The sequence below is a fragment of the Taeniopygia guttata genome, chromosome 3 (assembly GCF_048771995.1).
Source record: "Taeniopygia guttata chromosome 3, bTaeGut7.mat, whole genome shotgun sequence".
Taxonomy (NCBI): Eukaryota; Metazoa; Chordata; class Aves; order Passeriformes; family Estrildidae; genus Taeniopygia; species Taeniopygia guttata.
Window position 1 is genome coordinate 97,954,143 of NC_133027.1, and position 27,011 is coordinate 97,981,153.

General features: G+C 39.6%; 1 protein-coding gene across 1 annotated transcript in view; it reads right to left on the reverse strand.

Annotated features, from left to right (window-relative positions):
• CNIH3 (cornichon family AMPA receptor auxiliary protein 3) overlaps positions 1 to 27,011 on the reverse strand; it is a 49,960-nt gene that overhangs the window by 15,204 nt on the left and 7,745 nt on the right. Inside the window, exons 2-3 of the mRNA XM_030268981.4 lie at positions 13,879 to 13,947; positions 11,015 to 11,062 (exon numbers count right to left, since the gene is read on the reverse strand). Of these exons, the coding sequence (XP_030124841.1) occupies positions 11,015 to 11,062; positions 13,879 to 13,947 (117 nt within the window). The remainder of the gene's footprint in view (positions 1 to 11,014; positions 11,063 to 13,878; positions 13,948 to 27,011) is intronic.

A 27,011-nucleotide genomic window follows, 5' to 3' on the forward strand; every position in this document is an offset into this window, starting at 1 on the left:
GATTTGGGTTACTTGACTTCCAAAACCTCTACTGAAAGGCTGCCCTAGAGCCCAATACAATGCTGTCACAGTAAATATACTAAGGTTTTCTGTCCAAATATTCAGGTCCAATTTATTTCAATTCTCCTGTTAAAATCCACACTTGCTTATGTCTCTGCAGACTGTTGCTAATTCAGTAGCATCAAATTGTTATAACACAAACATGTAACAAAACCATTTTAAGTAATTCAAAACCATGTTATGCAAACCTCTGGAAGTATTTAGCAGTTTGGTAGGCAGATTTGTGCATGTAGTTCAGAAGAAAATGCCTGGGAAATTGATTGCAGATCATCAAAAGGACAACATGCAGTTGAACCTACTAAGTTGATATATACAACTTTTCATTTTATCTGTGGGAGAGCAGCAGTACACATATGCAAGACTTAATGTTACAAACAAAATGCAGAGCACAAATTAAAAAAAAAAAAGGGGATACAACATTGGTGTTTTCACCCCTCCACTCACTGCTCGGGATCACAATGAAACAAAGCAGCAAAAAGCCAGTGCTTTGTGAAGGTAATTGAATTATTCTGAAGAGCTATTGGAATTTCTTTAAACATTTCTTTTAAGTGGATGTGAACATAAGTCACTCCACAGCACAAATACCAGACAATGAAATGAATAACACAAAGAGCCTAATTACTATTCTCACTCCATATCCATCTGTGACACAGTACCAGATCTAATATTAAAATACAGGATTTCTGGATGCTCTTTCCATCTCATCTACTAAACACATTTATATTTAGGCCTATCATTTAACTTCTCATTGTCTCTTTCGCTCATCTGCAACATGGGGATAATTATATTCAATTCTATATATTCCACTGGAGCTAGTTTATGACTAGAATATTTAAGCCTTTTCTTAAGACCAGTAATAACTTCAACAGGAGTGACAGACAAGAATCAGGTCTTTACAGGACACTCATCAAGAGTATCTAGAAATATTTTGGTATTGCAGAGCCCATGGAAGGTCATAGCAGCCAACAGGTAAAAAGGTTATGAAACGGGTTTAAAAAAAGACTGAAAGGTCCACAGGGCATTGGCACAATTCAAGAAGTGCCCCATCCTTGGAAGGCACGTCATTAGGGCAGATATGCTGTGATCTTACAAGTGTATCTCCTCTGCAGACTGTTCTTTTCCACTCAGCAGGGATCGGGAGACATCTTTATGACCTTCCTTTTTCTAACGCTAATTCCGAACAGTAACAGAAGCTGGGTTAGCAACCCTGGAGTGCAAACTCCTCTAATTTCCACAGCACTGGCAGAAAACAGGGTAATAAACCTCTTCTTGCCCTACCTCACCTTCGTATTTCAGGCACAACCAGCCAGGACACCCCGCAGCTGGGCTGCTCCAGGAGCTCCTGCCGCCTTTGTCTGCTCCCCCAAAACCGGGGAGAACGGCAATTAGCGCAGCAGCTGTTCGTTAGGAGCTACAAAACCAACCCCCAGTTCACAGGCAGGGCTATGAATGCAGAAACCTCAGGGATGATCAAAATGAAGTTCAGCCATCTGCACAGCTCAGGAAGGGCCCTCAGGCCTTCTCCTGGGGGTCTGCCCAAGATTGACACTTCCATAAATGCTGAAAACTAAGTGTTCACTAAAGGGCTGTTTCCGTATCGGGTGTGTAAAGACTGGCAGTCGAGGAAACAGATTTGGTGCAGTGCAGACATGGCAAAGGCATTTCCCTCCCTGGGACTACAACAGCTTTATAGAAAACATCAGCAACGAGATGCAAGGCAGGACATTTAACTCACAGCAGAAAAAATCTGCATCCATAAACAGGCATGGTGTGAAATCGTTGTGCTCTACATTTAGGAATTATACTGCTTTTTGTAATTGCATACCTTTATAGGGTGTGATCCCAACTTAAACCCACACTGAACATTCTGCCAAACATAACAGTGACCTTTGGTTTAACTTCCTTCGTTTTATTAAAATGCAAATACTTACTTTATTGCATACTGAATTAGAGAAAATATAGGCCATTAGCAAGTCAAATTCTGACGATATTTCAACACAGCTCTGAGGAACAGATGCATAAATTGCATCACCCCAAGTGGCTGAGAAGTACACTGCTCTCAGGAGCACAGTACACACAACATTACTCATCTACATTTTTGCTGCATCTTCAGCTTTATTTTGCTGTTACTTGTGACGTTCTCCCACTGTAAGGACTTCTGTTTGCAAACTCTCCAGAACAGGACTGGGAGAAGCTGAATTGTAGAGCAAGAGGTCATCAGTTACAGAGTGACACTTTGTTTGGCACTTTGTTGATTATTGACTAAACACCTAGAGATGAGATTAGCAGCAAAATATAGTCAGTTAAGCTGAAATAGTTTCATACAGAAATTTTTAGTGAGTAATAGCACTATGAACATCTCTCTTCAAAGGATATTACCATTTTCATGAGGTATTACTCTGGCAAATCCTACTTCCCCTCCAGAGTAGAATAAGGACCAAACTGTGGCTGAGTCACAAGTTTGAACTCTTCACTCTTGAAATAGTTTTTGTAACTTCTCCCATTACAAGCTCCCCCTGCTATGAGCACCTGGCAGACACAGCAGGATCTATCTTCTCATTATCCCTAGGTAAGCACACAGACATCCTTAGGCAATTATTGCTAAAAATAACAATTGTTATGTTCTAACTTTTCAAAAGTGCTGAATTCAGGAACTTGTAAAATTGACTAAAAATAGTGTTGGCACAATTCACTTAATCAATGAGTGTCAGTAGTGAATGAATTGCCTGCTAGAAATACTACACTCCCTCTCAGTTCTTTAGACCTATTTTAGGGACTTTCTTTCCAGATATGATACTGTATCCAAAGAAAGGACAAAAGGGATTCTATTCTGTATTTTTACTGCAATAGTAATACTTTTTTAGTAAATATGAATGCAACCTCTTTAAAATAAAACAGGAAGTGTGAAGAAGAGATGCACTATCTCTAGTCAAGCAACATTTATGGCATAATTTGTGTACAAAGTATAAATACTGCCAGCTCTTTGATCCCAATTCTATTATCAGTTCTGCAAAGTAGCTTCTGTGCCAAGTTCCATTCTTTCTGATGAAATTCAATCCATGTGGGTGCCCAAAAGAGTAACTGAATAGGGAATGCCCAATTTTATCCCATTCCACACTTCATAGATAACAAATGTAACAAAAAGCTAGGCAGAAAAGACTTAAGAGAGGGAAATATAGAAAATTTTAGATGATCTGTATTGAATTTCCTGTCAGAGTGCAGAAATTAAATAGTAACTTGGCAACAAAGGTACTGAAGGCCTGGAAATCTATTACAAGATTCAGGGAAAATCATTGTCCTTCATCCTTCTGGTGCAAACAAAAACTCCACCAAGTGTGAATCACTGTGAGTATACTAACTCCTTCCTCATTTAGGCAAACGGCAGAAAACAATTAAACCAACACAGAGCTAGTGAAAGTGTGTCATATTTCAACCACAAATATTTTACTTGCTTTTCTTGTCTCTCTACTTCTCCTGTCATCAAACAGTGAGGACAGCCTCACTGTTTACATGAACAGAAGATTTAGGATTTATCTCCTGCCTCTTTTGACTAATGAGAGATGCTGTGTGAAAGTTGTCTAAAAAGAACTCCCCCATAAGTAATGATTTTCATAAACTCAAAATCGTGTACATTTTTAGCTAACTTCAAATTTTGCACTTGAAGTGTAAAAAATACTCACTCCTAATGTAAAAATATCTTGTCAGAGCCACTATGAAGGCCAGAATAAAGTTGGCTTTATCATGCAATAGAAGTTTAGCGTTTGGGTTTCTCACACATGCTCAGAGTCTAATGTATTTTATAATTTTTTTGTGGCACTTCAAACAAAGGAGAACTTCAATGAATTTCATTTTATGAAACATAAGGCAATCACAGTCCTAATCCTAATGGACAGAATATGCAGAGCATGGCAAGCTTACACCATACAAAATCTGCAGGTATAATTAATGCCTCAGAAACAGAAATATCCTTTATTCCCCCGGCTGCATGCAAACTCTGGAATTTCTTCTGAGGCAGTTTGGAAGCTAATTTTGTGTGTGTGTGTATAACAGAGTGGTGTAGCTCATACTCAGTGTGATGTTGACAGAGATCTATCTCATCTTATTGCCTATGTTCATTCATATTTCTGTAGAGCAAACATCCCAAACCCCTAAGCATACAACACCAGATAATTTCACTCCCAGCAATGTGATATCAATGTGACCACAGTAGTTTGAGTCTGACTCCAAACTGGGCTGGTTTTCAACAGCTGCTGTAGATATCCAAGACTCCATGCACTTACTGACACAATCAAACATCAGACCCCTCAAAAACAGCAAACAAATTTTTACTTTTGGTTAAAAATAAAAGATTCAAGTCTGCCTGCAAACAAGAAAACTAAGTAGGTCTCCAAAACAAGATTTCTATTATCAGAACAACTGTGCAACCTTTCCTTTCCTGTTGTGTATATGTCTTGTGAGTGTAAACAAATGTTCTTAATATTTATTATCATGTGGCTTTTGTAGCATCTGGCACAACCAGCCTTTACTCTTTACTTGAGACCAAAAGCACTGCCATAAGACAAACACCAATGCAAACACTATGGAAAAGGAGAGCCAGGTCTTGCTGAAAGTGATCTCTCAATGCAACCTTTAAAAGATCAAAGTATCTAAAGCATATTAGATATATAATATTTCTTAAATATACAAAGTATATTTAAGAAAACAGAATGCAAAATTTAAAAAGTGGCAAAATGTAAGACAAAAGAACATCCATCTAAAGGCAACAAAAGCAGAGTTGCATTATATTTTCTTCTAGAATGGCAAGTGTGTAACAGCCTACAACTACCCTCTTGACTTACGACAGTTTTAAAACATGAAGTTTTCATCTGATAATGGTAATTAAAAATATCATTGTAGTCCCAATAACAGATCATATGTTTAAACCTCTAAAAAAAGGATTAATGAACATCTGTTTCAGATTCACATTGCTTATCAGGCCAGTTAATAGCAAGTTCAGATCTTGACAAAACTATCTCATGTGATGCAATCAAGAGGATTCAACTCTGTCCTGAACCACTGAAATTGCAGTGCAAAGACTGGGGAGGGAAAAAAAAAAAAGGAAGGCATTTAAGATATAAAAATAATCTTTAAAATACACAGGATTTACTTAAATAGTTTTTATACACTGCCTGGGTATAACCTTCTGTATTGCCCTGAGCCACAGGGAGACACTGAATAACAACCTGGATATCTGCAGCATTTTTTCTACACACAGAATTTTACATTCACTGTCCCGAAGATAACCACATTGTCTCTTGCCTGGGGTTTATGCTCCCAGTCCCTCTGTGGAAAGGGTCTCCTGGCAGTTTTCCTACTGCCCAGAAGATTACTCAAAACTCAGCAGTTTCATCACACTGATGAGGTGTGAAAAGAGAGAGCATTAGATACATGGAGAAACATGACATGTGCTGAGAAGCCAGTAACAATGATGGACTCTTTGGTCTCTAATGAGAGTGGACAAAGTTCATGTGCTCCGTCATTGTAACAGTCACTGTTAACAGGAAAAATGTCACACGCTGCCATTTTTTGTTCTCTTTGTTTGAGCAGTAGTTTATCAGAGCTCTGGAAACATCAGCCTCTTTCTCCTGCAAGGCAGAATATCACTGCCATTTCCACAGCCCAAAAATGCCTAATGATTAGACTGAAAATTCTGTTTTCCTCTTAGATAACACAATAACCTAAGCTTCAAAGGCTAGACCACTGCCAGTTAAGAGGAAACCTGGGATATATTAAGCCTACAGACTTATTCCTTTAAGTGTGGCTATGCTGCAACACTTTTTTTTTCCCTGTTATGTCCAACTTAATGGGGAATTAAAAACATTTTTATTGAGGTTGTAAGAAATGTGCAGCACTACCAAAGTAAAACCAGTGCTGCTATTCCCAGTTTCACAACAAATTTTCTTGCTGCTGGAATTTCCACTTAGGAGATTTCTCAGCCCCGGGGAGAATGTGTGATTCCTTCTTACAATATGGATGGTTATACACCACTTTCAAAATTCCTTCTGATTATGCATCACATTTGCTAAATTTGCTTACATAAGCTCCCATCAAGCATTTTAATGAGCCATGCTATAGGCTTACAGAAGGGCTCTGCTGATGACCATCAGCCTGCAGAATGGGTAGAAGAATGTCACACATCCATAAATCCCTAAATGCATGACGAAGCAATCAACAGACAGACCCAAATACTCTCCCTCTTTCCCCACACTCTTAAAATCCATCACATTATCTCAGGCTTGCCAGTGACCATGAGGCAGAGCAACAGAGAGTGATCCTGGCAATAACCAGGAAATATATCAAGAAGAAAAGAAAGTGATCAGTCAGTTGAAATGAGCTACTGGGGCACCTGACACCCCTCAAAGGAGAGTGGCCACTGTAGCTGCTGCAAGCAGGGAATGGTAGGAGCCACTGGAAGGTGAAGGTCTGGAGCCTATCAAGGTCCAAGTGAAAAAATTATTTCATATGGAAATTACTCCAGTACATATTGGTCAGTCTCCTTCAGCCAAAATATGGGATGAAAAAAAAGTCAGCTGGATAAAGATAAACAAGGAAAGACAGAGCTTTTTAACAAGGTTGATTTCACATAACATTTAGATACATATAAAGGAAAAGAATCTCCATACTCAAATAATCCTCTTCTGCTGTTAAGGAAAAGCCTAAAAGCTAACTTGTTCCCTGTTAGCTGATCCAGACAGTTCAGTAATGTTTCACTGAACATATTGTGGGGTTTTGTCCAAACTTTGGGAGTCTGTATTCAGCGCTGACAAGCAGGCACAACACAGACACGGGACCAAGCCTTATCTTCATCCTCAGAATGCTCTGTCCAAAGCTGAACCTGCAGTGTTAACCCGTAACAATTCAAGTTCCTGTTTGCTCAAGTCTCTGGATTATTGCTACTTGCACACATGTGAGTAATTTTAACTGCTTTTACAGAATATAGAAATGTTGAAATGTACCAAAACAAAACTGCACAGACACTCTGTGTCTGGAATTCGATACTACACTCACTAGGTTTTACATCTTATTTACATTATCTCAGTCTGAATGGAATGGCAATTCTACAATCACTCTTTGAAGTAATATGAGTTTTGGTTATTTACCAAAACCTGTAAATACAGTAAGACATAACTATCATGGGTATTAGGTAAAAATGAAATATGAATTTAAAATAGACATTTATTTTACTTTTGCAAAGTGGTATAAACCAGAATTGAACCTTGTAAACACCAGGACTACTGAATACAGAATAAATTTCCATCATTTCCACAGCTGATCCAACTCCACTGGAAATCACAGTGGCAGAGGTACAAGACCAGACCAAGAACCAACAGTGCCCAACCACTTAAGTAAAACATTAAAACTTGCTTAAAAAATGTTAGCTGGATAGGTTTTTAAGTTTTTTGGGTTTTGTTTTGTTTTAAACACCCCAGCACCTGATTCACTACCTACTATATTACAGCTAGTACTAGAGTGCTGAACTGGCTGAGTTTGGTTATTCAAATACAGTCCCTGCAGGGGTTTTTGTCTGTGTGTTTGTATCCTTCAAGACAGTTCAAGTTCATCTGGAACATCTTTGAGATTAATGTCACCTTGCCTGTGGTTAAAATTCTTGTTGAATTTATTCTCTTCCCATCACCCCTTCAGGATTTGTTAAAAAAAAAAAGAAAGCCAAAACCCCCAAATAAAATCAAGAAAAAGGATTAAGCTCTTGTACAGTATTTTCTAACACTCTCAGTTTTAGAAATTTTAGGCATAGCTTAACTAAAATGCTGCACTACATTAGAAAAATGAGTAAAAGTCTGTAGTTTATTAACCTCAACTCCCTCCCCATTAAGTTCCAGTTCTCATGCTCAGAAATCATTCTTTGGGAAATCATTTAATGGGTTTCAAAAACAAATATTTGCTGATAATTGGAGAAGGGTTACTTAAATTGTTGAGCAGTGACTGGCATGAGCAAACTGAAATCTGAAATGCGTTCACTGATCAAGAAGTTCAATCAACTCTCCTCCTTAGTGAGGAATTATTGAATTAATTCCAAAATTATGATGCATAACCTAATCAAAATTTAATTTAAACTTCCTCCAAGGTAAAGTAATAACATTGCGGTGCTTGATTAATGAATTTGACTGTTTTAATCTAGGAATTTCCTAATTGTCCTTAGTATTAACGTAAGTATCAATAAGGAGTTAAAAAATAAGGAATCAATCGGTTAGCTAGATTTCTTGAAATACAACTGCAATTACAATTAAATAATATTGCTGTCATCAGTAACAGAACATATTTTAACAATCCCACCAAAATATTTGACTACAAAAGTCGTGGTAGACCTCACAGGCAGATCTTGGCACATCACAGGCACCCCTCAGCAGGGCTGATAAGCCCAAGAAGCCTGAGCTGCTCTGTACTGCTCTGCTCCCACCCACCACTAACTTGTGTCCTCTGGGCAGCCCTGCAGTGAGCCGTGGAATCACATCCTTAGGGAAACAAAGGCAATTTAGAGCAAAAAAGCCTCCACAGCATTTGCTCCCACTGGTGTGTCCTATGTGAATCACCTGATGCTTGTATGGCAACCAATGTCCACATGATGGGACATTCCACAGCACAGGAACACAGATCTATCCTAGAAAACCCCACAGCACTGAATAAAATGAGGCACTTCAGCCTGAGAGGACTTCACATGGTGCTGGGTTCAGAGAAGAAGCCTTCTTCTCATTTTCTTCAGGGCAGGAGAGATCCGACTGTGGCTGTAAAATGTTCATAGCTTCTTTATGCTGAATCAATCATTCTCTAGTAACCAGAAAATTTAGGCTTATTTAATTCTACAGCAACATAGAAACAAGGACCCACATGTTCCTGCATGTCTACATGCCAGCACCATATATACCTGCTTCACACAAACCCTGCTTGTTTTAATGATATAGAAACATTTTTCCCAAACCAAACATCAGGAAATGCCTGGCTGTGGAACAGTTGCATCCTCCATTCTATTTTGGAAAATGTAAATAAGTTAAATAAATTATATAATATCTGGAGAAACATCACACACCTTGTCACAGTTTCTCAATACATTTCTCCAAGTATTTTGGAGATAAACGCAAAAACAAATCCTTAAAAAAGTCTTTGCTCACTGGGATCAGATTTCTATTACTTATTTAACAATTCCCAAGAATCCCTTCTAAAACCAGCATATAATGAAATTGAACATACTTTTATAGCCCACCTATAACTTCTTTAGAACAACAAATTTACATCAGCTCTTAACCATTAAGTTCTAATGTCATAAATAGGAAGATACTACTGTTTTCAAAGCCATATAAAAGAACTTCCTGACTTCAAAACACGTATGCTGTTGTTTCATAGAAATAGAAACAGACCCTAAAGCCACACAATATTGAAGGATATATTTAGTACTTGCTGGAAGAATCCTGACAGCTATTTTCCTGTATCAATATAGCTGGCACTCAATTCTTTACTGTTTTTCTTCAATTTTCCTCTATGCTACATAAAACACAACTATTTTTAGTGGTTGTGAGATTTCAAGGCTACAAATCTCTGTAGTTATTGCACCCTCCTCTTCTTGCATATAATCTCTCAATTAAAACAAATGTGTCCCTGAAGAACTTTGAAGAGGCTGAATTAACAAACCACTTAAGTGAACCAGAAGCAAGCCAATCCCTTATGAATACAGAGTCTGCAATTAGCCAAAACGCTCCATTTTGCCATTCACAACAAGGCCAATGTGCAATAAAAATTAAACATTGATGCAGGCAAGGCATTCCCATGGGGCTCACATATATTAAACCATTACCACTCAACAGTTGCTTTATGTCCAAGAAACTGGGACACAGCTTGAGACTGGCTGGCTGCCTATTTGATAAAGTGGAAAGTTATTGGTGACAAGAATTTTCCCCTATTTTCGTCTCCCAAGTGGCACAACCAGGCTCAGGAAGTACTTAAATGTGTCAGCAGTCACATGCCCACAGTGGTGCCAGACATGACTCAGGTTCTCACTGAGTAGAGAATGGCATCCCATAGGTTCTGCATGGAGTCACAGTTATGCCTTTGGATCAGCCCAAAGTGATAATCCCCATCACTGGCTTTCCCAAAACCTCTGAGGATGATGCCACCAGCATCTTAAACCCTATCTGAATTTAGGTCTTAGCTCGATTAGGGTGAGTTCAGCAGTCCCCACTGCAGTGATGACCTTTTTAAGGAAAAATTCAGAATTTAGGTGGCTTCATTACCACTCTGCAGAACACAACCTATAGAAATTTGAACACAGAATAAAATAGTTTGGAACCATGATTATTTTTACTTCAATGGGACACATTCAGAAAAAACAAAGATTGCCTATGAAAATCCTATCTGAAGCCACAAATGAGTAACCCAAAATCTATCAGCTCCTTCAAATGTTTCAGAAGCTGAGGCACTCAGTATCTCACCTGCGTCAAGCTAAAATACATAGTGTTACCAGCTTTTCTATTCCATCAATCAGAAACCTTGAACATTAGATACGTAACTAATAAAAATGTTCAGCACGTCAAATACTAAGCCACTGTTCAAAAAAAAAGGGTATTTTTAAAGCCTGTACTACAACAGTAACAGCAGTTTTATAGGACTATAAAAGAACCTCCAGCTGCAACTGTAAAAGGACTTGCCACCTTGGAAAAACTCATTCCAAAATAAATGGGCTGGTGTTCTTAAGTTCAGTTTTTATCCAGACACCCTCTATTATATCAACCTTTTTCAATTTGTCTTGCTCTGTCCTTACAAGGTCATCCTGACATTCACTTCTCAGTTGAATCCAGCTTTCCATCAACAGAGTGTGAGGATCAAAGAGAAAATAAATGCACATTGCCACTGGATGGCTTTAATTCTCATAAACTTCACAAATCCTTCGCTGGCGCACGCTCACCTTTCGCAGGAGGAAGCAAATCCGCTCAATATTCCTCAGCCGCTCCCTCTGTCAAGAGAAAATGGGGGAAAGGCAGGAGATTAGCTGGTGCTACAAATGAAGATGATCTATTACAATTACCAGGGGTCAATGTTTTAATTAATGGCTGCAGTGAAGCAGCGCATGTTATTAATCTGGATGGACAGCATTCAGTTCTTACCCACTGCTTGCAAACCCAATGATTTTCCCATTTCTAAATCCCAATAAGTTATTTCTCATTTGTTTCTGCTTGTAGCAATATCAGCTGGGAATTCAGGTCTATGTTAGCCTTCAGCCAAAGGCTGCAACTCTTTTAAGTCATCATTTGTGGCTCTATCCAATTGTGCCAATTGATACCACAGAGACTTGTTCTGGCATTTTCAGGCACCCAACCTCTGGCTTCAAGATAAATCTGAGTGGGAAAAACAATGAAGTTTGCATGGCAGCCCTTCCTCTACCACTAAGATGGTGCCTGAACACGTGATACTAGAATTTAACACATTAGTGAAAAATATCTGAAATGGCCTAGAAATGCCACTTTAAACAACAGATGCATTCATAAATACTGAGAATCACTGTAATTAAGCATTGTGACTCAAAAGATGTTCGAAAAACTCAACTCAGAGAAAGAAGACAAATCAAAGCTAGGCTTTCTTTTCAATGGCTCATGAGAAGCTCACCAGCAAAACCAAATTTCACTGCATAACCCCTTGACTGGAGTTACTGTGAAAGATTCTACTTATTGTTAGTTACACTGCAAAAGGCAGAGTGGGTTTGCTGTCCTCAGAAGACTACTTGATATTTTCATTTAGATATGGCAAAAATATTCCAAACAATGAACTTTTTTAAACAGGTAATGTACTATAGCAATGTGAGAAGCCAACTCTCTCTACGCTTTTTGCTTTTCAAATGTTTTAAAACTCAAGGTTGTGGCAAATTTAATTCTAGTCTCCAAATAAATGCCTTTTTTTGCTTTTCTGTCCTTAAATTTAAGCCATTTTTTTTAAAGTATGATTTTGGAAAGACAATGAGGCAGTGGCAGTTTGACAGGCCCCAGAAAAATACTGTGCCTCTTTTTGGAGGCTCTGAGCTAAAAGAGAGTCAGAAATTTTAGACTCACAGTAGCAAATATGAGAATGTGTGTGGATGTGCCTGAGAAGCTGTAGCTGTAGCTCTTGCCTTCCAAAGTGGAGAGGAAAAGACAGATACCAACTGCAGCTGGCTTTGGAGAAGTGGGAAGTCTTTCTCTGAACTGAAGGTAATAGAGAGCAAACCATGAAATTTGAATTAAATTCTCAGTACTGATGTTGTTTTTGCCTCTGATTTGTCTTTCATTCAGCCTCCTCTTATCAAAAAGGCTCTATCCTCTGTCATGAAAACATTGTGGAGGACACATGGGAAGTCTTCAGTCACTCTTGCAGTGCAATAAGAGAAAACTACCTCATCAAATAAATGGAATATGGGCACAAGCAATGGTGCAGAGGGAAAAAAGAAAATACACTTGACCAAAGCTATAAGATCTTTGCTAAAAATCTTCCTTTTATGACAATATAAAAGGCATTGACATGTATACTGTGCATAAAAAAGCAATCTGAGATTATTGCTTGAACTATCACAGAAGATTTAATGGAAGTCGAGTATACTCTGCTGTGCTTTCCTTTATGATTCACTTTTTGATTCCTTGACTCATATGACTGAAAATGAGACTTCTAATTTTTTTTAATCGTGGAGACCAATTCCATTACTATTTTAAAATAAGGTGAGATTATTTCTACAGAGCAACTCAAGTTTTAGGAAGTGAAAAATTAACTGGAATTTGGTACATATAAAATCAGTGTGCAGTTCTCAGAAAGGAAGTAAAAACAGATAAAGTGGATTGCAAATCAGATTACTTCCAGTAAATTCAGAACCAGATTACATCCACTGATGTCCTCTATAGGATTTCTTCATATCATTTCTTTATTTTCTTCTCATTCTTTGCTTATGTGTTAATGAATAGTAAAAAAAATTCTAGGATTATAAAGATTATGCTTTAAATCATCAGTGGTTTAAACAGTACATGTCCTCGGCTGAGTTATGAAGCAAGGTTAAATGGCAAATTACTAGCTACTGCATCTGGTTATCAGTTGTAGGCAATTAAAAAACTTGATGCTCTGTAGAGATCAAATTCAGCACCTGTCATAATCATTGTCACTCTCAATGAAGTGATGGGGAGCCAAGTTCTGCTCTCAGTTCTGGTGGTACAAACTGGCACACGCAGCTGCAGTCAGCTAAATCACCCTATATTACAGCTCTAATTAACAGAGGAATTTGGATATGCTTACATCTAGGCTGCACTTCTGAGTTTACAGTTCAAGGTATTTAATGCTCTCCTATAGCAGATGCAGCAGGAAATTATATTTTCTTCTAAAGCATAGGAGAATCCAGAGGCCTGCTATGGGACAGAGAAGTCCAGGCATGCATCTCTTAATAAATTCTTTCAAGTTTTTGGCTCATTGATATAGACAGTATGGGAGAAAGTGGTTGTCCCATGCTCAAACGCAGAGAAAGCAAAGGAAAACTTGTGCCATAGAATAAAAAAGTGAAAAAGAAAGCATTAGCATCACATGACATTTCTTCAGTTTTTGAATCTCCAAATTACTTTCCTGCCTCCTTCAGCAAAGAGGAAAGCTATTAACATAAAAATCACTATCTGGCTTCCTAAGACTGGCCCACTAAATCAATTTTCCAAACCACAGCTGACTTCACAAGAGACTCCCTGTTCATTTGCACGCTCATCCTTGACCCAAGCTCGGTCCTGCCCGTTCCTGGAGCAGCCCAGCCCCACAGAGCCTGGCTGTACTCACTGCGTGGGCCGGGTTGCACTGGTCGATGGGGCTCTTGAAGTCTGTCCGAAGCTCATCGAAGGCAATTATCTGAAAAACAATTTTTTCAAGTCCTGTAATGAATGTTCCTTCAAACACTTATTTTCCTTAAGGGACTAATCAGATGCATTGCTTGCCTTCCTCACTTTCCAGGGAAAATATAGGAAAAGAGCTTCCCTGACACACTCCCTTTAGAAGTAAATAGTTAAAACAAAACTTGGGATACTCCTACATATGACACCTAGAACTTATTAATCTGTCACTCTGCAAAATCATATCTATAGCCTTTTCAGTGTTGCAACTTTCCATATTTCTTCCCTCATATTGGTAAGACTTCTGTTCTCAGATTTCCATATGACATAAAACTACATCACAAACAAATACATCTCCAAATTGGATGGGAAAAGTCATTAGCTGCCTAAAACAGAGATGCATCTGATATGATGTTCCAGGTTTAGCGCATAAACAGCCCATTCCTATTAGTTTTTAAACCTACTTCAGATATTAATTCTGAATTAGTATGAGCTTCACCATTAAGCTGCTATTCATTAACAAGCCCACTCCTCAAAAGGTAAAACACTCTAGAGCAAACACGCCCTTCCTAAATTCTGGCAGGTTTTAGAACTTTACTTCAGACCTCATTAACAGAGAGATGTCTTTTGCTCAGGTCCTTTGGTTTCCTCCATTAACAGATGGATTGAGACACCCTGGTAATCACTGGTGCTTTTAAAGCACAGCAGACAAATTATCTATAAAAATATTAGTGTTTGATAGTACTTTTTTGGAAGATCTTGTGTTAGATCTTATGAAGCATTAGTGTTTTCTTGGAAGACAGTTTTCTTGGAAAGAAAACAGCTGTAATAATCCTCAGCACACTTCATTCAAAGATCTCAAAGCACATTCTTAACTCTGTGTTTGCATTCTATGAATACCTTTTCTGCTGCTTTTGTCTTGCTTCACCCAAGGAAGGAAAGCTCCCTGACAGGCACCACATAGACAGCTATTAAAACAGTGATTCCCTTTTAGACACTTTACAACCTAAAGTGTCTGTTCTTAATAAAAGATGATGGAAGTACAAGGCAGCAGTCTGGTAATTAGTAGATGAGTGCAACAGCCATTCCTTGATATGTAACAGTGTGCCCGCTGCCTGGCTCTTCAGAAAGGAACCCAGTGTCAGCACAGACCTGCTGCATAACCAAAACACATTCCTTATTCCTTTAACAGAGACTGAAGTTAGGAGCAGAAAACCTGAAAATGGCCTGTTCTTGAATTACAATAATATGGTGAGGGGTTCGAGAATAAAACCCAGAGCTAAAATCCATGAATTTCAGCACTGCTCCACATCCCGCTCTAATACTGCATTCATCCCACTGAAACACATTTAAAAATCAAAAGTGTAGCATTTTACAAGAGCACTCCACAGAATTCAATTTATTCTACTATGACAAGTCGAAGTGGCAGAATAAACCACAAAGGGAACTATAAAATGTGATCACAAGTGAAGCATTTCTCCCTACGGATGCAGTATCTTTCCAAGTTAGGAATTAGATCTGCAACGGTAAAAGAGCAACTAAGAGAAGCTGTGAGGGGCTTGCAGTACATTTGTGAAGAATGAGGCTCATGACACCTTTGTATTTAATCTTTCTTGGACAGGTCTTCACATCCTCCAGCTGGACCAACAGCTGAGAGGGTCACGCGTGAGCTTGTGAGTCAGACACACAAAAAATTGGGTATCTCTTTGCAACTGGATATCAGCATCAGTGCTGACAGAAAGGGGGAAGGATGGAAAAGATGTTAGCCTCAAATATACTGCATATTTATGTTTATTTCTATTTTCCTCTTTTTTTCCTCTTTTTTTTGGTCTTTTTTTTCTTTTTTTTTTTTTTTTTTACTTCACTAACATTTCCAGCTCTGTAGCCAACCCCCTTCTCTTTATTTGCTGAAACATAATTTATGTTATGTAGGCATTATATGTAAGTGAACTGAAACACATCTGACAGGTATTTCAGCACATGGTTTTCACAGAACCAGTAAGTGTAAATGCAACAGTCTCACAAACAAACCTTTTGAGACACCTGCAAGTTATGACAATGTTAAGAGACATTCCTGCTACACTTGAAAGAGACTGAGGTCTGGTTTCAAGCACACATGACTGGAGGAAAGCTTCTTCAATAAAAGTTTCAGTGTCTCTCTGGAAGGAGGCTGACAAAAATAAATCCTCCTCAATTTATTTTAAAAAAATTTCTATATTATTTAATATTTTGTTAAATCTCCAGAAAGAGAAGTCTGGTGATGACATGAAAATATCTATTTTAATTTATGAAAAAGCACATTCCTGTTTCCTATTTCTCAGTTACAATGAAAAAAAGTAAAGCATAGGCAGTCTCAGAATCAGAGGAATATAAAGAAACTCCCAAAGCATTTTGGGGGCATGGTTTTTTTCTGTTTTGTTGTGGGGAGTGGGGTGTGTTGGGGTTTTTTCATTGTTCTTACAATGTGGTTTGTCCTAAATCTAAAGCCACAACTGAGTAAAACTGTAGCTTCTTAAGATTAGCAGTCGCTCACAACACACTAACTGTGCACGAAATTATATTTTATTACTGAAAACACAGTTGGGCTGTGCTGCAGCAGGGTTTACATAATTAATTAGGAAAAATCTTCCTCTTTCAATTATAACTCACCTTCTGCAGCAGTTCAATAGGTTGGGTCTTTGAGTGGCTGGAGCTGCCATTTTCCCATGCAAACCCCAAATAATCGAGTACTTGTCTCCATGAAGTATTTCACAGTGCTCTCAGGGCAGCTTCAGTGCTCTGACCACAGCCAGGGGAAGAACCTCCTGCCTGCTCCTTTTCCAGCGGGATGCAGCTCATCCTGATTCCCACACATCTCTGAGCAGAGCTGCTGAGTGCTCTGGGACAGCACCTGGACACGCTCAGGGGCTGTTTCACCTCAGACCTGCCACACTCACAGCATCTGGAGCTGAGCTGCTCATCTCACCTCACCTTGAGACAATGTAATAGATCCCAGGCACGGCACTTCATGAAAAATGGCATCATTTCGCCTTGGTAAATGAATGTATTTTATAAAGCATTCATTGTCTTTCAGTATCCAACCTAATTTGATGGAGGGTGGCAATCAAGACTATAAATCACATACATGCATGGACATCAGCAACCCAATCTCCACAAAGGCCACACAATAAACACACTGTTCCAAAGTAAAATCCAGCCTGGTCACAAAGCTGAACAGAATTTGGAAATATGTGCTAGGGGCTGGTTCTTACAAAATGGAGAAATTTATTTCTATTAGTAAACATTCATGTTGTACACAGCTTCATAGACAGACAATAAGGACCATCTGATATTTATTTAGGAACTTGAAGGAAAAAAAATCTCAAAACACCAAGTTATCTGTTGATTTGCAAAGCCTTACAAGGAAAAGAAAAAATGAATTATGTTTAACAATATTTTTAAAATATAATTACTGCAGAAACAGGCCAGGGATTGAATGGACAATGGATATTACGCTGCCTTCTGTCTTGAGGAATTTTCCCTGTGAATCCACATTGCAAATCACTGCAGGAAGTTTGTTCTGTCTCTGCCCTAGCCATGCTTTTTCCTGGTGAGAGAAGTGTACTTGTGTGTGTTTTCCACTTAATAAAACTGAAATTCTATAAAAATACTGCTTGCAGTCTCTGGTGATTCACACCATCTGCAAATCTCAAAACACCCAGTACAAGCCAGCAAGGAGTTTGCCCCAATTTATACACATAATGCATCAATGAGATCGTGATGACAATACATGTTTTAATTGAAAGTATATTTATAAAATTTGTTTTAATTGTCTGCACTCTCTCTGCTTACAGAGAGACCATAACAGCTTTGAATAAGGAAGTATTCACATGAGATTGAACATGAATTTTGCTTTCTCTCAAGGGTATGCTTATGTACGCTTGATGCTAGAAATTAGCTATATAATCTCATTTTTATGGAAAAACTTTTTTTTTTTTTAATCACTGAGCTGTTATAGAAACATATTTTAATTGAGAATGTGGTGGTTTAGGGTGGCAGTGAAGTTGGTGTAGGTGTGAATGCAGTGACAGCAAAGAAGTTGGATATTATTGCCTACTGGCATCTCAAGAAAGTTAAGATAAAACAGAACTTGATGACAACCATACCAACCACAGAACAGAACAGTAACACCTAACATATGCTTCCTTGCCACCACCCTGTCAGTGCAATGCACTGCCATCCCATATTGAAGGAACTGTCTTTAATGGTCCATTTAGACAATTTGTGTCCCCTCCACTCTCCCAGGCAGCTTTCAGAGCACCCAGGCCTACAGTTCACAGGCTGACTGCAAGTCAGCACATGGACAGAAGGCAGGCAGGATTAGGAGCAGGATGTGCTCCTAAATTTCATGCCAGCCCAGCAACGGATGCACAGAGATATTAACTGTGATGGGAAAATGTGTCTCAGCCATGAGCTGATCCATTCTGATGCAAACTGGCTGAGGTACTTGGCTGGATTTTGTTGGGAAGCGGAAACAACTGAAAAAAATGTCAGGTAAGAGTCAGTCAGGGAGGAATGTAAAAGGACCTGGAAGGGATGATAAGGCACTGCCTTGACATGAGGGAGTGAGGGAGCCCATAAAGAGCTACAGAGAACAGGGACAACAACAAAGTGGCAGACTGAGAGAACATTTTTTCCTGCTACCCAATTCTTATCATGATATGAAATGAACCTGAACAGAAATTTATCTATGAGGTGCTCTTCATCCCTCTTTGTTCTCTGGTTGAATTTATCTGCTTAATGCTACCAAGCATGAAAGATATTTCAAAATTGTATGAATGGAGGGGCGACCTGCCTCAAATTCCAGTGAATTTTATGCATTTTATCATGTTGTATTTCCCGTCTGTATCCATTTGTTAAGCATCTCTTATTAAAAAAAGAAAGGAGTCTCAAGTCTTGGTTTTCATCATACCTCTCTATGCAACACAGTAGCTTCCCAGATCAGTGGATCTGATGCACTGGTGTTGATGAGAACCTTAGCAATAGAGACAAATTGGGGGAAAGAAAAAAAAAAGTGAGATGGAAAGTATTCCTTTCTTTGCTTCTCTTTCATTTTCTAAGTACTACAGTTATAAATTCACCACATATTAATAAAAGTAAACAATAATAACTAAAAATGCTTTGTAGTTATAAGTCTGCCTCCAAGGCAATGAAGGTCTTAACAAAGGAAAATACAATTTCCATTTTTATACAAGGGAAAGAATGAAGATCAAAGAAATGAAATTATTTACAGAATCAGTGGCAGAAGAACCAAAGCCTCTGGATTGTTGCACCATATACAGCTTAGGGGAAAAAGAGAATACTGTCAGTACACTAGTAACATGAGAGGTGAAACCATGCACTTCTGCCTGATTATTGCACTGTTGTTCATCCCTAGAGCAGAACACTGCTTTAAGCATAGCCTTTTTGGATTAAAGTTGCAAATGGTTTTAAGCCACTGAAGGGTAGAAAATTGTTCTATTTGTCAGATTTCACACTAACAAATGTACGCCATTTCCTTGCTCTACTTTGCTTGAATTCCACATGCTGCCACCATTAAACAACCCGCCACACAGAAATCGAAAGTTTGGCTCCATCCAGTGCTGCACAAACAAACACCTGAGCACCCAGTCTATATCCCTTTAATGAAGTTCTTTTGTCTGTAAAAAGATGCTACATTTAGGACAACATAATTTAAACTTTTTAGGCTCTAAATGGAAGCTCAAGCTAATTAAAGCAATGAAATTCTTAGTGTAATTTCTCAAGTATTTAAGCCAGATCCTAAGGTTTTTCCAATAGGAAGTCCAGTATGCAAATTTAAAAAAGCATAATCTCCATTCTGTAAACATGACTCAAAATTATTTCCTACGTACCTATGGTAATATAGAGGTATAATTGTACTGCTCCAAGTAAATACTGATGAAAATCCATAGAGGAAGGCTCTTTTGCTGAGAGCATGTGTGCACAAACATGCCAGCCTGCACAGCTACATTTACACCTCTGTTTTCACCTGCATAGATAAAAACCATGCAAGAGAAAATGTAACAAAATTTAAAAACACCCCAACCCTATACAGATGGAAAAAACAATATTACTGCATCAGCTACACAAAATCAGATTTCCAAGCCTGCAGTGAGGTGCAGGGGAAACCACTAAGAATTAAGAATAACTATTTGGCAGTCACCTGAAACATTCCACATCTATTAGTACAAGCATGAAAAACTACATCAACATTATGAAAAAAATACATAAATTTATCTTCAGGAATACCACCACACTGTACAGAGCTTTGAGTGCCTTGATTGGAAAGTTACTATGTCCATGGTACCAGTTATTATTGCAACACTGCAGATCCAAGTTTGGAAAAGCAACCTGATTCTTGAATGTAAAGAATTCATATTATTAATTTTGACAAAACCACTAAAAAACCCTCAGCAACTGCAAAATTCTGTTGTGCACGCAATGTTTCCAGAAGGATGATTTGACAATCATCTATTGACAGATTTCTACAACTCGTATAAAATGGGCACTGAAAAATAATCTCATCTAACTGCAAGGTGAAACAGTTTTTACTGGCTAACAACAGGATTCTGGCCACAGATTTCACTTGCTCACCACAGATAATTAAATATCTTCCCCAGTCATCCTGAAACTGAGATGTCAACCCCCTCCTGCAACAGAGAGACAAATGTCCCACTGATTCACAACAGACAGAGATGACCTGTGCTTTTATCACAACTTTATACCCACTCACTGTCTTCCAGTCTACACCAGCTGAAATCCAGCCAGACAAAATTCAGCTGTGCACATATAAAGTGCATTTTGTTAAGAGAAGGAAGACAAGCAGCAAGCTGTGCAGGAGGGATGATGCTAATATAGCTGTACAGAGCCTGTTTCTAAATAGGTTAATAGTTTTGCTCCCTGCAGCTAGAACACATTTCCAAACAGACCACAAGCGGAGGAGGAATTTTTAAGGTATGTCCAGACTGCCATCCTTCCTTCTCTCCCAAAGGATTTCATCATTTTGTTGTCACAATTCTTCCTTTTTTTGCCTTTTTTTTTTTTTCCTTAAACCTTACTTTACTGCATTCACTATGGGGAGCCAGTTCAGAAACCAACAGTGTTTCAAACCAGTGAATCACACACACCCCACAAATCACCCCTCAGTGGGACACAAACATTTGCTACCAATAAGAAGAAAAAACCCCACATTTTCAATTAGCACCTAAACTTGTGAATACACCACATTGTTCTGAACATAATGGAGTTTTTTTTGTTCATAGAGATGCAATGCTTCCCTTTAATTACATTCAGTGTGATAGAAACTATTCTTCTACCTCAATTGGCTGAAGACTCCATGGGTTAGTGGTAAAGTTAATGTCAGGGTCTGAACCAAAGGCAGCAGGTATGGTTGGCATTCCAAAGCACTTGTATGTGTGCTCCTCTCTTTTTTCCAATAACATCTTACAGAGGATTTGACAGTGTTTCCCACCAGCCCCAAAGGCACAAAATCTATGCCTCATTGTGGGCTGGGGGAAATACAGGTGGAATCTCTGCAGCGATAGGGAACAGAGTATAAATCTCCCACACTCCTTGTGCTTTTGACACAAGTATGCTGCCAATATTCTCTTCCTGCATATGGTCTCCTCCTCCTACATGCAATGGGGTATTTAATGTGGATTCCTTCTAAAACAAACAGGTTTTTCAATTCAGATAACAAGATCAAAACCTTTTAAACATTTCAGTATCTAACTGCTTCTGATCTCCTAGTTCAGCACCAAAACCCCAAGATCAGTTATTCACCATGCACCACTGACATCAAACTGACATGTCATTACTGGGAATGCTGTCACTTCTTAGTTAGGTATTAACTTGATTTGATGGTCAGGACTTGAAAAGCAATCTGCTACAACAGGATTCCCAATCACAGACACACATTCAGCAAACCAAGAAAAGGCATCACAGAATCACAGAATGGGTCAGGTGGGAAGGGACCTCAGTGTGTCCAGCCTCCCTGCTCAATCAGGGTCATCCCAGAGCGCATGGCACAGGGTTGTGTCCACATGGTTCTGGAATATCTCTGGTGAGGGACACTCTACACCTCCTCTGGCCATTCTGTTCCTGTGCTCAGTCACTGCACAGCAAAGAAGTTCCTCCTCATAGTCCAGCTGAACTTCCTGTGCATCAGCTTCTGCCCATTGCCACTTGTCCTACTGACTGGCAGCACTGAGATGCCCTCTTGGCATCCTCCCTCCAAATACTGACAGACATTTGATGAGGTCCCCTCTCAGTTGTCCCTTCTTGAGGCTGAACAGGCACAGCTCCCTCAGTCTTTTCTCACAAGGGAGATGCTCCAGTCCCTTGATCAAAGCAAAGGTCATTGTAACAAAGTCATACAGATTCCTGCACCAACTTTTTCTTCTGCCCTGGAAAGGATGTAAACAAGGACCACATCTGCAGATAAACTGAACATGCATATGTATAAAGTCAAGCCAAGACTTCACCCCTAGTCTTGATCTCTTCAATGGGTCAAGAGGAAATGACAGGAGTTTGGATCCAAGCTTTACAGCTGAGGTGTCAAACTCAGATCTGTGGCTCTGATTCAGGGAATATCTAGTGCAGATGAATTGATTTGCAGATCCCCTAGCCAAGCAGGGGGAGATGAAAGCAGTGTTATTTTCTATCCATGTCCAGGAGAGGTTGCAGAACTCCGCTTTCAGCACAAGAGATAGCATTGCTTTGCCCTTGCTTCTCCTTATACTAAACTAAGAAAACACAGTAAGAAATTAAACTACTCCAATGTATTTCTCACAGACTCTGTATCACAGGTGCATCACTACAGATTTGTACATCTGCTACTTGCATGGGCCAAATTCTTCACTATCCAGCTTTTTCCACACCAAACTGGGGACAGGCTAGACATGAGTTGGTGAAACACCAACAAGAGGCTGGCCAGGTGCAGAAGGTAGGAGGAAATGTGGTCTGGTTACAGTGGTACAATAACTGGTTTATTGTGTCTGGAAGCAAGGTAACTACCTACCTATAGATGTGAGAGGGTTTATTCTTCTGCCCTTGTTTTTCCTCAAAATTACAAATTTATCTCACCTTAAATTCAGTGTGCTCCCATGCAATGTTCCTACTTGTCTTTTAATTCTCATCAGTATTATAGTATATTCAAGGAGAAACACACAGATGCATTACAGCCACAAAACTTCATCTTCATAAATTATTCTCAAAATGAACTGAAGCACTTTTTCTATTACTTAACAGCTCAAAGTTGATAATCCAAAGCTAGGAATAAACAGACTGTTTCTGCAGAATAAATTCAGGGAAAGGGTAGTAAACAGATGGGAAAATGTACCAAAATAGGTACAACTAGAAAAAAAATATTTGCCCCAAAGAATATGGTAAGAGAATGAGATCAAAAGAGAAGATTCTTTTCAATATCAATACATAAAAGTTATGGGTGAAAGACTGGCCAGCTGGCTGGTGCTGTCTCTTAGCAAGTATCCAATCTTATCAACACAACACAATTTATTCTTTTCTTGAGCTTCCAATGACTCCTACATATTGCCACAAGTTATTATTTTAATATTTTAATGTTCTGTTATGCTGATATGTATGAGAGAAGCATTACCTTCCTTTCCCCCCCACACTCCTTAGTTTTCCTCTCATTGCTGCTGATACTGATACTTTCCCCCCCTCTCCTGTGTTCTCCATTCCTACGAGTAACAATTTATGCACATTCACCAAAACCCAGGAGTCACATAAAGGAATCTGGGTTCTGTCATTAAAAAACCTGTTCAAGCACGTTACACATTACACCATACCCACACAGAAGACTCATGACATGGGCTGTCCAAAACCAAGCACCACCTGCATCAACCATACCTTCTGGATTCAGACAGCCTCTTCTGCTCAAATAATTGCCTCCCAAATCAGATTGAGAATGCAGCAATCCTCCCTCTTGTTAGTCCCCTTGCTCATGCATGGATTTTCTTCCTCTCATTTCCTCTTTCCTTCACATCTTTCTCCCTGAAGTCCTGCCTCCCACAGTTCCATTTTCCCCCTTCCCACATCATTTTTATTCCCCATTACCCACTCAGCAGTGGGGTTCTACTAAAGCTGTCTCAGAAAGAAGCCCGTGGGAGGCAGAAATTCTGCTGGATCTGTGCTTCCTAACTTTCAGTAGCACAGTAGGAGCCCAGCTGGACCAGCAAGAGGCAGGACAATGGAACAGGGGCTCTTCTAATGCAGGCAGCATCAGGCAGGGATGACCACATTAAAGACCTTCCCAAGTTTTCTTTCTTTGCCAAAAAGAGGCCAGGCAGAACTTGGAGGAAATAACTCCAAGGCCAAGACACACACAGAGACGTATGTGAAATGGCCTTCAGCCACACAGCTGTGTTTGCAGGGCTAAGGCAAGGGGAAGCAATAAAGCAGCACTGGAGCTGTGGTTGCAGAAAAGAGGCAAGGGGAACGGACACAACAACATGTAGAAGCGATCAAAAATTGAGATTAAAAGAACAGCAACTCCAAAAGCATCCTCATCTGTTCAGCAATGTTCTCATAAAACTCTTTCGTTTAATTGCAGGAGCATGATTAAGGATAAGGATACATTTCAGCACAGCTCCAAACAGGCCTGTCACTTGGATGATCAGCAAATCAATTTTCTAAAGGATCTGCTAATAGTGTTTATATAATACTGAGGGAAGAACAACTCTGAAGCACATGCAATCAAATTGATTTCAGTGGAGCCTTCATTATGTTTGCTTATAAATGCCCATTCTGTGAATGTATAAAGAAGTTTCTAGTTAGATGGTGATACAATGTGAACTATTTAGCCCAAACTCATAGCATGATAAAATAATAATGCAACAGAAGATTGACTAAACAATTACACACTTGAAACCGTGACTCACACACAGCGTGAAGATGGTTGGCATTTAAATATATTTTAAAAAATCAAATGTCATTCTAGTAAAAAAAACGGTGCTTCTATCAACAGTGCCTGGCACTTGCACACTATCTAGTATGATATAATTGCAAGGGCTATAAGTTACTAATTATCACCATTTTATTGTCAATTTCCTTAATTGTTTAAGCTTTGGCTTCTCCAGCAATGTGCTTAGACTTCCATATGTATTTAAAAAAACCCAACCTATATTTGACAGCTAGAATATGACATGACCTGCAGAAGCATAGAGATACAAAAGGACCTGAGACCAACTCAGATTTTTCGTGACCTGTTACATTGGTGAGGGAGTTGCAAGCTGTGTGCAATAGAACTCAGTGATGGCACCGCCTCTTCATCTCTCTTACATTCTGCCTCATGTATTCACATTATCAAAACTGGAGCCACAAGTTCAGCACACCTGCAGTATCTTGCTGAGAAAACCTACTTCCATTGTAAATGTTTTGTGATTTTAATGCAACTTTCCACAATGACAATCCTAAAATAAATCCTTGCTTTATAGCAATACCTTTTCAATGGGAAGGGGAGAAAAATGTAAAGACTTTTGTCCTGCCTTCACAAAGCATACTGATGGCTCTCTGAATTTAAACCTACCCTTTGTTTAAAGCCATTCCCTCTTGGTCTCTTCCTTGTAAGAAGTCCCTCTTTTGTAAGCCCCATTCTAGTACTGGAAGGTACTATAAGGTCTCCCTGGAGCCTTCTCTTCTCCAGGCTGAACAATTCCAATTCTTTCAGCCTTCTCAGGGTGCTCCAAACTGTTGAGCATCTTTGTGGAACTACTCTGGACCAACTCCAATAGCCATGTTCCTTTTATTTTAGGCATTCCAGAGCCAGGCACAGCACTCCAGGTGGGATCTCATGAGAGCGCAGTAAAGGGGAAGAATTCCCTCCCTTGACCTGCTGGTCACACCTCTTTTGATATAACCCAGGCTATGTTTGGCTTTCTGGGCTATGAGCACACCTTGCCAGGTCATACTGAGCTTCTCACCCACCCATGCATCCTCCACCTTGGCTGTATTTGCGCTTGGGGCTACCCTGGCCCAGGTGCAGGATCTGGTCCTTGGCCCTGTTGAATGTCACAAGGCTCACACAGGCTCTCTTCTCCAGCTGTCAAGGTCCCTCTGGATGGCATCCCTTCCCTCCCACGTGTTGACCATACCCCATAGCCTGGTGTCATTAAACCCGCCAAGGGTGACCTTGGTCCTACTTTCAATGTCACCAGAGAGGTTTAACAGCACTGATTCCAATTCTGACCCCCAGGAACATCACTTGTCACTGGTCTCAACAATCGAGCTCTTGACCACAACTCTGAGAGTGCAGCTATCCAGCCGATTCCTTATCCACTGAGTTATCCATCTGTCTAATCCATGTCTCTCCAGTTTAGAGGCAAGGGTGTCATTCAGGACAGTGTCAAATGCTTTGCACAAGTCCAGGCAGATGACACCTGTTGCTCCTCCCTCATCCACCAACACAGTAATCCTGTTGTAAAGGGTCACCAAATTTCTCAGTGTCATTTGCCCTTATGAGGCCATGTTGGCTATCACCAACCATTCCTTTCTTTTCCTTAGCATGCCTTAGCATGGCATCTAGTAGGAATTGCTCCATGATCTTGCATTCAGTTTCCTGGGGTGGGTTCCACAGAAGTTAGCACGAAACTTTTCTCAGGGGAACGTGCCATGAGGACGACATAATAGTCAGAATGTGCGCCACAGAAATTCCAGCCATGTGTAAGAAAACAGTGTTCACAGTGCAATGAGTAAAGTACTGGAATGAGTTCTCAGACTTGCAGAATCACAGAATGGATCTGGTTGGAAGGGACCACAGTGGGTTTCCTGGACCAGCCTCCTGCTCAGGCAAGGTCATCCTAGAGCACATGGCACAGGATTGTGTCCACATGGTTCTGGGATATCTCCAGTGAGGGGCACTCCACAACTTCTCTGGGCAATCTGTTTCAGTGCTCAGTTACCTGCAAGTGAAGAAGTTCTCCTTCATCTTCAGGTGGAATTTCCTGTGCATCAGCTTCTGCCCATTACTTCTTGTCCTATTGACTGGCACCACTCTAGAAGAGCCTGGTCCTGTCCTCTTCACAC